Here is a 15,180-nt window from a genome sequence, read left to right as displayed (position 1 = left end):
TGAGAGAAGTTGCTGAGAGTCCAGCAAGACCAAGGGGCTAGGGTTCCTAAGATAAAATACCAGAGAGGAGAAAGCTGCAACAAAGAGATAGGCAGAGTGTCCTCAGTTAAGTATTCACTTGAGTATTTATCAATTATTTCTAACAGCCAACTGATCATTCACAAACATTGCTTAGGTACACAAGTTCTTGCCTCAGAAATGAGGAATAAGTAGCCCAAGACTGGACACTGCTCTGGTTTTGACAAATAAATCTTGAAAGCAAAACTAAAAAGCATCAAAGTGTTTCCACGTAATTAACTGCATAACAGAAAGTATCTCAAGAATATTTATAGGAATACAAAAATATTCAACACCCAACAAGGTAAAATTCATAATGCCAGTCATCTAGTTAAAGATCACCAGGCATATGAAGAGGCAGGAAAGCATGACCAATAATGAGGAGAAAAATCAATTGCTTGAAATTGACCCAAACCTGACACAGATGTTTGAATTAGCAGACAAGGATGGTAATAGTTATTATAACTTCATTTAAGATGCTCAGAATCTAAGTAAAAACATGGAAGATTTTTTTTTTAAAGAAAAATGATATTCTAGAGATGGAAACTATGATGTGTAGGATGAAAAATATATTATATGAAATTAGACCATGCAGAAGATTAGTGAACTAGACATCATGGTGGTATAAATTCTCCAAAATGCAAGAAGAGAGAAAAGAAAATAATAAAAAATATTTGTAAGCTATATGACAATTTTAAGTGACCTGATATATGTGAAGGACCTCTGGTGGTGTACTACCTAAGGCACTTGTCTGCTAACCAGAAGGCTGGCAGTTCAAATCCACCAGCCACTCCTCAAAAGGAAGGTTGGGCAATCTACTTCCATAGTGATACTGCCTCAGAAACCCAAGGAAGGGTCGCTATGAGTTGGATCCAACTCGATAGCAGTGAATTTTTAGAAAATATGTGAAATTATAGTCCCTGAAAGAGGAGGGTGCAGAAAAAGTACTTGAATAAATAATGGCCAATTTTTTTTTTTCTAAATTTGATGAAAACTATAAACACACAGATCAGAGACTACAACTAACCTCATGCACAAGAAACATAAAAAGAACTACACCAAGGTGGATTATAAACACCTGTTTAAAAGCAGTGATAAAGAGAAACTCTTAAAAGCAGCCAGAGGGGACAGGAGAAGAAATATGGACCAAAGAATAAAAATAAGGAGGACATTATATTTTTCATTAGAAATAATGCAAGTCCAAAGACAGTGGAAAAGCATCTTTAAAGTACACCACATCTTTAAAGAAGAAAAGAACAATATCTGTAATGTAGCCTAGAATTTTATACCCAGCAAAAATAACTTTCAAAAATAATGGCAACCATGAAAGATATCCTTAAAAATATGTAAATAAAGGCAAAATAAAAACATTTTCAGAAATTCAAAAGCTGAAATAATTTATCACCAGGAGACCCATGCTAAAGGCAATGTTTTAAAAACATTCTTCAGGCCAAAGGAAAATGAAACCAAACAGAAATATAGATTCACGTGAAGGAATGAATAGTGCCAGAAATGTTAGCTACGGGGTAAATATATAAAATTTATTTTCTCATTATTTAAGTACCTTTAAGAAGATAATTGGATGTTTAAAGAAAAATAATAACAATGTAATGTCAGGTTTACAACATACATAAAAGTAAAATGCACAACAACAATAGCACAAAAGTCAGGGGGGAGAAATGGAAGTATATTACTATAAAGTTCTTATACTGTATGCCAAGTATTATAACAATACTTCAAAGTAGAGTATGTTAGAATACATATTTATACATTAAAGCCTAAAGAAACCACTAAAATAATAAAACAAACAGTTATAGCTAACAGACCATCAAAAGAAATAGAGATAAAAAATCATGCATTTTTTTCCCCAACTAATCCAAAGAAAGCAGAAAAAGAGAAGAAAAGAAACAAAAACATTGGATATATAGAAAATAGCAAGTGATAGATTTAAATCTAACCATAGTGATTATATCATTAAATATAAATGTTCTAAATACCCTAATTAGGAGCTCTGGTAGCATAGTGGCTAAAGCACTTGACTGCTAACCAGAAGGCTGGCAGTTCAAACCCACCAGGCACTCCTCGGAAGGAAGGTTGGGCAATCCTACTTCTGTAGTGATACTGCCTCGGAAACCCAAGGAGGGGTCGCTATGAGTTGGGGCCGACTCGACGGCACATAACAACAACAACAACAAAATACCCTAATTAAAAGGCAGAGATGGTCATACTGGATGCAAAATTAAGGCCCAACTGTATGCTATCTTCAAGAAAAGCTTGCAAATATAAAGACACATAGCTTAAAAGTAAAATGATAGGAAAAGATAAAACCTGCTAATACTAATCAAAATAAAGCTGGAGAGTTTATATTAGCATCAGACAAAGTAGATTTCAGAACAAAGAATATTACCAGAGATAAATAAAATAATTTCATCATGACAAATTGGTCAGTTTATCAAGGGAACATTGTTGTTAGGTGAGTCAGTTCCAACTCATAGGAACCCTATGCACAACAGAATGAAATGTTGCCCAGTCCTGCACCAGCCTCACAACCGTTGCTATGTTGCAACTTCTGTGTCAGTCCATCTTGTTGAGGGTCTTCCTCTTATTCACCATATACTTTACCAACTATGATGCCCTGCTCCAGGAACTGATCCCTCCTGATAACATGTCCAAAATACATGAGATGGAGTCTCGCCATCCTCATTCTAAGGAACATTCTGGGGATTGTTCATTCTTCTGGCAGTACATGGTATATTCAGTATTCTTTGCCAGCACAACAAGCCTAAGTGTTTATGCACCTAATAACAGAACTTCAAAATACATGAATCTGAGAGAATTGCAAGTAGATATAGATAAAAACAAATATAATGGAAGATTTCAGTACCCTTCTCTCAATAATTAATAAAACAGGTAGAAAACTCAGTAAGAGTATGGAAGACGTATCATCCAACTTGATCTAATTGACATCTACAGAACATTCCAGTAACAGCAGAAATCACATTCTTTTCACTTGCACCTGGAACATCTACCACAATAGACCATATCCTATATCATAAAACAAGTCTCAATAAATTTAAAAGGATTCAAGTCATACAAAATATTTTCTCAGTTCACAATGTAATTAAATTAGATACTAACAACAAATATCTGGGGAGAAAATACAAGTTTTTGAAAACTAAATAACACCCTTCTTTTTTTTTTTAATTTTTATTGTAATTTGGGTGAAAGTTTGCAGAGAAAATTCACTCTTCATACAGCAGCTCATGTACACTTTGTCTCATGACATTGACTGCAATTTCCCACAATGTAACAGCTGCCCTCTCACTTCCTCCCCATAGTTACCTCTTCCCTGTGTCCTTCCCTCCCATGCACTCCTGCCCCCCAGGCTGTCTCTCTGTGCATATATAGCCTTCTATTCTTCCATGATTGAGCTCTCCAAGCACGTTATCTACCTAATGTAAATGTTCGCTCATATGCCTGTCTGTTGTTTGGCTGGAAGTCACAGGAGTGGGTTCAGTTTCAGACCTGAAGGGCAGCCAGGGGCCATAGTCTCAGTGTTTCCACCAGACTCCATCAGACCAGCAAACCTGGTCCCTTTTTGTTGTTGTTGTTCAGTGATTTTGAGTTTTGTCCCATATTGTTCTCCAACTCTATTCAGGATCTCCTATGTAGAGCCCCCTCCAAGTGGTTGACAGTGGTAGTCAGGCACCATCTAGTTCTTCTGGTCTCATAGTCATATAAGCTGAGGATCACATGGTGTACCACTTGCTTGGACTAATTGTTTCCATGCATCTTTGGTTTTCTTCATTCTTCTTTGCTTTGGATGAGGAGAGACCCATTGTTGCATCTAGATGGCTGCTTGCAAACTTTTAAGATCCCAGTCACTACTCACCAAACAAAGATGTAAATAACACCCTTCTAAATAACTGATGGGTTGAAGGGAAATTAGGAATTACTTTTATCTGAATGAAAAGTAAAATACAAGGTATCAAATTTTGGAGATGCCACTACAATGGTTCTTAGGGAGAATTTTATAGCATTAAATGTCTACATTAGAAAAGAAAAAATTCTCAAGTCAATGACCTCAGCTTCCATCTTAAGAAATTAGAAAAGGAGAGCAGTTGCATCCAAAGTAAGTAGAAGAAATGAAATAGTAAATATCAGAGTGAAAACCAGGAACCTAGGTGACTCAAGCATTTTGCAGTTGGCAGCTAACCTAAAGGTTGGCAATTCAACCCATATAGCAGAAGAAACACCTGCTGAATAGCTTCTATAAAGATCACAGCCAAGAAACTCCTGTGGAGCAGTTCTACTCTATAACACAGGGTCTCCATGAGTCACAGGCCAATTCAATGGCAGCTCACAAAGTGGCACAAATGGTTTTTGCAATTGTGCCTAAAGGTTGGCAGTTTGAACCAAACCAGTGATATCATAGAAGAAAAGGCCTGGTGATCTGCTTCCATTAAGATTACAACCAAGAAAACACATGGAACCATTTGACTCTGTAACACACAGGGTCATCATGAGTAGGAATTGACTCAATAGCAACTAACAACAATAGAGTGAAAATCGATGGCATTTAAAACAGAGAACACTGGAGAAAATCAATGAAATCAAAAGCTGGGTCTTCAAAAAGATCAATCAAGTTGGTAAGCTTCCAGCCAGGGTGATCAGGAGGTAAAAAAAAAAAAAAAGATTAAAAATTACAAGTATCAAGAATAAGAAATATAACACCACTATGTACTCTTGTTGTTCTTGTTGTTGTTGTTGTTATGTGCCGTCAAGTCGGCCCCGACTCATAGTGACCCCTCCTTGGGTTTCCGAGGCAGTATCACTACGAAAGTAGGATTGTCCAACCTTCCTTCCGAGGAGTGGCTGGTGGGTTTGAACCCCCAGCAGTCTGGTTAGCAGGCAAGTGACTTAGCCACTATGCTAGTATGGACTCTACAGGTAGTGAAAGGATAGTAAGGGAAAATGGCAATTTTGTACCAATAAATTAAAAAATAAGTGAAATTGTCAAATTCTTTGAAAAACACAAATTACCAAAACTTAAGAAGAAACAGATCACCTGAATCTATATGTATTAAAGAAAATTGAGTCTGTTAAAAATATTCTTACAAAGAGAACTTCAGGTGAGATGGTTTCACTGATGATTTCTAGCAAACATTTAGGGAAGAAATAACTCATTTAGAAACCTGAAAAGGAGATACAACTTCCCAACTCATTCTATGAAACCAGGTTACCCTGACATAGAAAACACAAGACATTACAAGAAAAGACAACTACAAATCAATATCCATTATAAATATATGCACAAAAAATTTAAACTAAATTTTAGCAAATCAAATCCAATAATATATAAAAAGGATAAAATGTCATGACCAAGTGGGATTTGAGCAATGAATGCAAGAGTGGTTTAACAGTCTTATATCTGCATATTTCACCATTTAACAAACTAAGAAGGAAAAACCATGTAATTATTGCAATAGCTACAGAAAGAGTACTTGACAAAACCCAACTTTCCATTCCTATTAAAAATTAAAAAAAAATTCCAGCAAAATAGGAATATAAAAGAACTCACTCAACCTGATAAAGGGCATCTGTAAAAAATCTAAAGCTAACATCATATTAATGGTGAAATTTTGAATGGTTTCTCTCTAAATTCAATAACATGATAAGAATGTCTATTCCTACCACTTTTGTTCAATGTTGCATTCAAGTTCTAGCCAATATAGCAAGGCAAGTAAGAAAAATGAAACACAACCAAATTGGACAGGAAGAAGTAAAACTGTCTCTATTCACAGATGACAATGGTCACCCATGTAGAAAACCCAATGAAACCTACAGGGGGGAAAAAAGACTAATAAGTAAGTGAGTTTGCATTTGGCAAGGTTCCAGGATACAATTTCAATATATAAAAATCAATTTAATTTCTATATACTAGTAATGAACAATTGGAAATTGAAATTAAAAACACTATCATTTATAAAAGAATTGAAATAGTTGAAGATAATCTGACAAAAGATGTAAAAAACCCATATGATGGAAACTACAAAACATTGCTGAGACAAATTAAAGACCTAAATAAGTGTAGATATATATTTTTCTGATGGGTCAGAAGACTCAATGTTGCTAACCTATCAACTCCCCCTAAAATTATCTATAAATTTGATATAATCCCAATCAAAATCCCAGCAACTTTTTTGTAGAAATTGATGAAATTATTCTAAAATTCATATGGGAAGGACCTAGAATATTCAAAATAACTTTGAAAAAGAGCAAAGTTGGAGAACTCACACTAATTGACTTCAAGATTTATTATACAAACAAACAAACAAACAAAAAAAAAACACTGCTGTCGAGTTGGTCCCGACTCATAGCTACCCCTCCTTGGGTTTCCAAGGCAGTATCACTGATTAGCAGTCAAATACCTGAGGCATTATGCCACCAGAAATAAAGCTACAGTAATCACTACATTAGTAACCTATTATTGGCATTAAAAAAAAAAAAAAAAAAAAAAACCCACAGCCATCAATTTGATTCCAACTCATAGTGACCCCACTGGGTTTTCGAGGCAGTATATCTTTACAGAAGTAGATTGCCCAATCTTGCTTCTGCGGAGTGGGTGGTGGGTTTGAACCACCAACCTGTATTGGCATGTTGTTGTTGCTATGTGCTGTCGAGTCAGACCTGACTCATAGCGACTCCTCTTTGAGTTTCCGAGGTGATACCATTAGGGAAGTAGATTGCTCAACCTTCCTTCCGAGGAGTGGCTGGAGGGTTTGAACCACCTGCCTTCTGATTAGCAGTCAAGTGCCTTAGGCACTACGCTACCAGAGCTCCTTTTATTGGCATGCTGATAGATAAATCAGCGGAACAGAATAGAGATTCCTGAAATAACATCCATACATGTGAGAACAACTGATTTTCAAGAAAGGTACAAAGAAAACCAATTCAGTGGAGAAAGGACCATCTTTCAGCAAATAGTGCTGGAACAATTGGATATTCTTATGCAACAATGAACTTGAATTCATACCTCACATTATCTGCAAAATTTAACTCAAAGTAGATCATAGATAAAATGTAAAACGTAAAGCTTTAAAATTTCTAACAGAAAACTTTAGAGACCTTGGGAAAGGCAAAGATGTCTTAGATACAACACCAAAAACACAATCCATAAAAGAACAAGTTAATGAATTAGAGTTCATCAAGTTCTAAAATGAAAAGACAAGCCATTGAGTGGGAGAAAATATTGGCAAAATAATAATCTGATGAAGGGCTTTCATTCAGAATGTATGTATATAAAGAACCCTCAGTACTTAATAATAAGAAAACAAACAAACTGATTTTTAAAATGGGCAAAAGATTAGAATAGAACCTTACCCAGAAGAGAGGAATATCTACGGAAAATAGCACCTAAGGCAATTAGTTTTAAATTGCTGGATGATTTCTCACAGCTGGCAATGGGACTGTGATGGCAAATAGAAACTGCTCATTGGTACCCTCCAGGGCACATTCCATACCTGCCATACTAGATACTCCTCTGCCCCCGAAGACATTCAGATGTCAAATAAGCACATGAAAAGGTGTTCAATACTACTAGTCATTAAGGAAATGCAAATTAAAACTGCAAGGAGATACTACTACACATCTGTTAAAATGGCTAAAATTAAACCAAGGCCTGATGAGAATATAGAGGAACTGGAACTCTCATACACTCCTAGTGGGAATATAAAATGGCACAACCACTTTGGAAAATGCATAGGTCATTTCTTAAAAAGATAAACACATACTACCATATAATCTAGCCATTTAACTTCTAGATATTTATCAAGAGAAAAGAAAACACACGTCCATACAGGCTAGCAGCTTTATTGTACCAGTCCAAAACTAGAAGCAACCCAAACGCTCATTAGCAGATACATAGGTAACGAATTGTGGTATATCACACAGTGGGATACAGCCCAGCAGTAAAGAGTAATAAATTATTGATACATGTAACAATATAAATTAAACCCAAAATAAGGAGGCTGAGTGAAAGAAGCTGACAAAAAGGAGTACAATCAGTATGATTCAATTCATAGAAAAATCTAGGAAATGCTAATTAACATATAGTAACAAAAAGCAGATCAGTGGTTGCCTGATAATGGGTTGGGAGTGCCAAGGAGTGGGGAGGAAGGAAAAGATGACAGACAAGAATGAGGAAACCTTTATGGGGGTCCATGAATGTTCCCTATCTTCATTGTGTTGATGATTTCATGGGTGCATACATATGCTAGACCTTATCTAATGGTGCACTTTAAATATATACATTTATGGGAAATCAATTACACCTCAATAAAGCTGTTTTAAAAACGATTAATGGCAGATCACTCTTGCTAGCTATATGACCTTAAGCAACGTGCTGAACCTCTAGTTTCCTAACCTATAAAGTAGGAATATTACCTCCCTTATAGGGATGATGTGACAATTAAAAGTGATAATATGTTAGGTATGCTTTATGCAGAGTAGATGTTGAATAAGTTATAGCCATAATAACATTTGCAAGAATAATAATTAGAGAAATAATAATCACTTTGCTCTAAAATGTTCTGCTCACTTGTATCTTGGGGGGATTTCTATGGAGGGTTTGAGGATCCTTGCTCCTGGTTTCCCAGTTCCTCAAAAGTCCCTGTTTTACTTACAGTGACTTAGAGTTATTATCACAGTAAGATTAACCCACCCATGTCTCTTGCTCTTACCTCCTACCAGTTCCTCCAAAGTTAAAAAGAGATTTTGTCACCCACCATACAGCCTTTCCCCCAACCACCCAACAATCTGATCATCTTGACCTCTCCTCTAATTTTGGGTCCTGGAACTGCTTAGCCCGGTAGACATTGGTCAGGAAGAAAACTCTCCTGGGAAAATTAAGAGGGAGAATGTATGCCAAGCACATAGCATGCCTCCTGGGACATTGGACACATATATAAATGTTAGCAGTTGTGGTTATGCTCAGTGTGGGTGAGGTCATTAGGTCTGGCTCTTGTGTAACCCTCACACAGCTGGAGAGTTCCACAGTGGTCACTGGGGCCAATAGATTCCCAATCCTGTTCAAAGCAAGTGGAAGAAAAAAGGTAGACATCATCTCTGCCCTCAAAGGGTTTACAGTTACATGAAACATAATTGTTTCAGTAAGTAATTGGAAAAAACTTCATGTGAAAAAAGGTGTGTGTATTGTAACCCTTTTAGCAAGGAGCTCTGGTAGCCCAGTGGTTAAAGCATTTGGCTGCTAAACAAAAATTCAGTGGTTCAAACCCACTAGACGCCACTCTGCGGGAGAAAGATGAAGCAGTCTGCTTCTGTAAAGATTACAGCCTTGGAAACCCTATGGAACAGAGGTGCTGTGTCCAATAAGGTCACAATGAGTTGGAATAGACTTAATGGCAGTTGGTTTGGTTTTGGTTTTTGGTTAACCGCTTCACCACAGTAAGAAGCTCTGGTGGTGTTGTGGTTAAAACATTGGGCTGCTAACCAAAAGTTTGGTTCTTTGAACCCACCAGCCACTCCATGGGAGAAAGATGAGTCAGTCTGCTTCCATAGAGATTTACAGCCTTGGAAACCCTATGGGGCAGTTCTACTCTGTCCTATAGGGTTGCCATGAGTCAGAATTGAGTATTTACCACAGTGCCTGGCATGTAATCAGACCTCAATTAATTTTTTCTTTTTTCTTTTTTTGATTGAACAAGAGAGCAAGTGAGGATAAATGATGATGTTGTTATTATGTGCCATCAAGTCAGACCTGACTCATAGCGACCCCTCCTTGGGTTTCCGAGGCAGTATCACTATGGAAGTAGATTGCCCAAGCTTCCTTCCGAGGAGTGGCTGGTGGGTTTGAACCACGAGCCTTCTGGTTAGCAGTCAAGTGCCTTAGGCACTATGCTACCGGGGCTCCTAAAAGAGACGGGCCAGCTACCTGGCGGGGAGCGGCTGGTAGGTTTGAACCACCAGCCTTGGGTGTGGCAGGTGACTGCCTTAGGCCTGAGGCCATAGTGGAGAGCATAAGGAAGGTTTGGTTTGGCAATAAGAAAGAAACTGCTTGGCTAGAATAAAGGCTTAGGCCTGGAATAGTTGGAAATATGATTGGGTGGGGTGTGTTTGAATGTTAGAATGAAAAGTTGCACAATGAGCCTCTCTTAAGAACAGGAAGGTCCTGACAGACTCAACAGTCAGCAGCCCCATGCATGCCCAGGGTCCTCCTTTGGCGCTGCTGGGATCTTTAGCAGTTGTAGATGCATACCTGCTATTTGGTTCCCCAGACAAACTGAGCTGAATGGAGAATCTTGTCTTCTAGCCCCTTCTCCCACCCACATGTTTAGACACCCACTCTGAAGAGAAGTCAGAAGTTCTCTTTCCCTGTAGCAAGGACTCCCCCCACTGTGGGCTAGAGGAGGGCTGGGAAGCCCCTGACGGAACCTTGCCTGTCCCACATTCACACAAGCTTCTCCCCCACATACATGCCACTCCCTTGGTTGCTTCTGAGCACCAGAGAGCCAGTAACAAACCCAACCAGAAACCTCTTGTGCTTGAGTTCTTCAGCCAGGAGCAGACATGTTAACGGGCTGTGATGACTATAGGGGCCATGCATTTGGAAGCCAGAGTTGGCTAGCTCCAATCCCACCAGAGCACTGGTGACCTGGAGCTGGGATGACTAGCTCAGGGCTTTAGGGCAGAATATTGCAGCAGCAGCAGCAGATGTGCTTAGCACCTCATGGTGTCCCTCTGACCTTGCCCCTCTTTTGAACCCTTAGAACCCTCACCTGTGCCACTTTAGATCGTTCAGAGTTTCTGGAACCAATACGCAGCTTGAGGAAAAGTTACTTCATCCCAAACCAGAAGCCCGTTTCCCATTTGACCACCGCACTGAGGTCTGTGGATGTTCAGTGTACCCCTGTTAGACCCCTCCAAGGCAGCCTGGTTACTGACCCTGGTTTTGGGTGGGGTGTTTCCTCCCTTTAAGGAACATTCCCAATAGAGCCCCTAAGGACTGTGCTGAAGTGAGGTTCTGAGCAAAGAAAGAGCAACATTTCTTTCTGCACAGCCATCAAGAAGTGGGGCTTTCATCTGATTAGAGACAGATTGGAGCAAAAGCCCTTTGGAGAAATGCTTCTTTATCTAGTGCTCTGGACTGGATAAGAAAGAATTCCAATCTCTTCTCTTGCCATCCAGCAAAATAAGCCTCCTCTCCTCCACTCCCTGGCTGCCCCCCACCCCTACCCCAACTCAGAGCCTTGTTTCTCTTGCCTCGTCAGCCTAGGCAGCAGCCACAAGGCCTGAGGGTTGGAATCTGAGCTTGGAAAGCCTCTCACCCCGAATGTGCATGCAGATCTATGGCTGTGCCTGTGTGTGCGTGTGTATGAACTTGCACGTAAGCGTGTGTGACAAAAATCGCTTCTGGAGCATGTTGCCCTCTGTCTGCCCATCCAGGTTACTCCTCGCTGCAGGACGAGCTGCTGTCCCCTGCCTCCCTGCACTACACACTTCCCTCTCCACTGCGTGCAGACCAGTACTGGAACGAGGTGGCCGTCATAGACGCCATCCCCCTGGCGGCCACGGAGCATGACGCCATGCTGGAGATGTCTGACATGCAGGTGTGGTCCGCAGGCCTCACACCCTCCTTGGTCACTGCTGAGGACTCCTCTCTGGAGTGCAGCAAGGCCGAGGACTCTGACGCCACGGGCCACGAGTGGAAGTTGGAGGGGCCACTCTCCGAGGAACCCCAGGGCCCTGAGCTGGGCTCTCTGGACCTTGTGGAGGACGACACAGTGGATTCAGATGCCACAAATGGCCTTATCGATTTGCTTGACCAGGAGGAAGGTCAGAGGTCAGAAGAGAAGCAGCCAGGTTCTAAGAGGCAGGATGATTCGACAGGTGCAGGGCAGGACTCAGAGAATGAAGTGTCTCTTGTTTCAGGCCAGCAGAGGGTACAAGCCCGAATCACAGAATCCCCCACCGTGAGTCGAGTGATGGAGACGAGCCAGGACAGGTAAGGGCTTTGCTGCCGTGGCGGGTGTCACTTTAGTCTTCCTGAGCTTCTGGGTAAGAATGTGTCTGGCAGTGAGTATGGAGGGAATTCATAGGGGCTGCTGCCAACCATGACCTTGAATCTTAAATGCCCTTGAACAAATCGATTCAATATGGCACCAGCTAGGAACCCAGAGGTTAAGCACTCAATTTCTAACTGAAAGGTCAGTGATTCCAGCCCACCAACCGTTCCACAGGAAAAAGATGTGGCAGTCTGCTTCCATAGAGGTTTACAGTCTTGGGGCAGCTCTATTCTATCCTAGAGGGTTGCTATGAGTCAGAGTCAGCTTGATGGCACACAACATGGCACCAGCTTGCTTCTGAAGCCTCCTAGCCTTCACATAAGCTTCTGTAATATGTGTGAACTATGACCTGCAGGGGACAGTCCCTTCTCAGGACACCCCCCCTGCGCATGGCCAGTGGAAGCAGGAGAGATGCTGAGGGACCAGGGGAGAGGGTACTTAGGACAGGTCATAAAGATTGGTGAAACTATGTCTCTAAAAAATGGTGAGCTAAGTGTCCAGGGTAGCTATCGTTATTGTGTGTTCATTGTTTAGAATCATGTAGGAAACTGGTAGCACCAGGACACAGAAGTTATTCACATGTGGTCACATAGCCTGAGTGTGACAGAGCCCTTTCTCTTGTACCCCTTTAAAAGAAATAGACTGGTGGGTTTATCTGGGGCAAGATGGTTCTTTCATCTGTTCAAATGGTCATTCATCTGGGTAACTCTCTCAAGAAGCTTCTGATGATGAGAAAGAATGGCACTGTGCCGTAAGCAGCATTGGCAGATGACTTTATGCACCTCTGCAGACCTCAGGAGTCCTCAGCCTGATTCCCCTTGTTTGTTCTTTCTCCATCTGTGCATGGACACCCACCAAACATCCAGCACGCTGCACTGAGTGTGGAGGGTACAGGGGTGAGGGGTTCCTTGCAATCTGGATAGAGAAATAAGACAGAAATGTGAACAGGTATCACTTTGGCCTACCTGGGCTGTTACATGGGGTGAGTGACAGGCTCTTTCCTCCGTATTGCTTTGCTTCCTACATTTTTCCTAAACCAAGGAGATCCCTCATCTACTCCCAGAAGGCGCTGGCCAACCAAGGAACTGATGCCTGGCCAGGATTTAAGAAAACTATTCTCATTTCCTCTTCCTGCCCAAGTTGCTCCTCAGGCCTGCTCTGAGGCCCAGACTGGCCAGGCCATTCCCCAGAACCCTTATGGTATGACCCAGAAAGCACAGTAAGAGGGAAGAGAAAATAATTTAGGAGATAAGATGGCAAATGATTAGTTTAGTTTCCTAAATGAATCCTTTGATTTGTGGGGAGAAATAGAAAGGCTGAGCCTAATAGGGTTCAAAATGACATACTGGCATTCCTGTGAGAAAGGCCATCTTCCAACAACCTGTGATGGCCATTCATTCAATAAGCATATATTGAACACTTATTATTGCTGAGGGAGCTCTGGTAGCATAGTGCCTAAGGCACTTGACTGCTAACCAGAAGGCTGGCGGTTCAAACCCACCATCCACTCCTCAGAAGGAAGGTTGGGCAATCCTACTTCCGTAGTGATACTGCCTCAGAAACTCAAGGAGGGGTCGCTATGAGTCGGGGGTGACTCGACGGCAAATAACAACAACAACAACATTATTGCTGAGTGTTATGACATTGAACAAATCAGACAAAAGGGGATGGTTGACATTATAGATAAAGTGTCCAGAGAAGGCCTCACTAAGAGAGTAAATTTGAGTAAAGGAGTTAAGGGAGTTGAGGGAAGAGCATTCCAGCAGAAGGAACAGCTAGTGCAAAGGCCTTGAAACAAAGTATGTGGACATTCAAGGAACAGTGAGGACTTCTTTGTGCCTACAGCAAAGTGAACAAGAGAGATGAGGTCAGAAGGTAACGGGGCCAGATCTATAGGGCTTTAAGGTGCTAGGAAACTTTGGCATTTACTGAGTGCAGTGGAGAGCCATTGGAAGGTTTTGAGCAAAGGAGTGATGTGCTCTGCTATACATTTTTATAGACACACTCTGGAAACTGCCTTGAGAATAGCCTGGCATAGCCAGGGGTGAATGCTGAGAGAGAGTTAGGAGGCAAGAGTTGACAGTGATGCAATGGTACCAATGGTGGTGGCAAGAAGTGGTTGGATTCCTGATATATTTTGAAAGTTGACCCAAAAGTATTTGCAAAAAATAAGATTAAGTAATATGTGTAGTATGAGAGACACAGAGGGGTCAAGGATGACATTGGCATCTGGAAAACTGAAAGTACAGGGATGCCATTAACTGCAGTGGGGTTGGTGGTGTAACAGGTTTGGGGAGAAAATCATAAATGTGAATTTTACCATGCTGTGCTTGAGAAGTCCAAAGTAGATGTCGAGAAGGCAGTTGGCTATGCACATCTGTATTTCAGGAAGATATCTGGCTAGAGATATACATTTGGGCATGATGAGCATATTGTTTTTGTTGTTAGGTGCTGTTGAATCAATTCTGGCTCATATCAACCCTTTGTACAACAGAACGAAACACTGCCCTGTCCTGAGCCATCTTCACAATTGTTGCTATGCTACATTTCTGTAACCACTGTGTCAATCCATCTCATTGAGGCTCTCCCCTTTTTTTTTTTTTTTTTTTTTGCTAACCCTCTACTTTACCAAGCATGGTGTCCTTCTCCAGCGACTATCCATAGACTGAATGAACTCACTTAGAAAGTGGATATGATAGATAAGAGGCCCAGGTACTGAACCTTGGGGCATTCCAGTGCTCAAAAGTCGGGGAAGTAAGAAAGAACAAACAAAGAACACTGAGAAAGAATGGCCAGAGAGGCAGGAGGAAGCCAGGCAAATGGGATGTCCTGGAAGCCACAGAAGAACATGTTTCAAGGAGGAGGGAGGGAACAGTTGTGCCAGATGAAGACTGAGAGCTATTTAGCAACTCTAAGATTCAGCAATGCAAGACAAGACTTGTGACCCAATAGGAACCATATCAAAGGAATGGGGACATTCAAGAGAAAGTGACAGTAAGGAGCAAAGATGGACAACTCTAAGGGAAGTTTTTTGGAAAGA

General features: G+C 40.9%; 1 protein-coding gene across 1 annotated transcript in view; it reads left to right on the top strand.

Annotated features, from left to right (window-relative positions):
- ANK1 (ankyrin 1) overlaps window positions 1-15,180 on the top strand; it is a 348,995-nt gene that overhangs the window by 323,506 nt on the left and 10,309 nt on the right. The window contains exon 39 of the mRNA XM_042783661.1: window positions 11,521-12,079. Within this exon, the coding sequence (XP_042639595.1) occupies window positions 11,521-12,079 (559 nt within the window). The remainder of the gene's footprint in view (window positions 1-11,520; window positions 12,080-15,180) is intronic.

The sequence above is a fragment of the Orycteropus afer genome, unplaced genomic scaffold (assembly GCF_000298275.1).
Source record: "Orycteropus afer afer isolate SDZICR_OR568_19922 unplaced genomic scaffold, OryAfe1.0 scaffold00024, whole genome shotgun sequence".
Lineage (NCBI taxonomy): Eukaryota > Metazoa > Chordata > Mammalia > Tubulidentata > Orycteropodidae > Orycteropus > Orycteropus afer.
The sequence above is the reverse complement of the archived record's forward strand: the minus strand, read 5'-3'. Positions and strand labels throughout refer to the sequence as shown.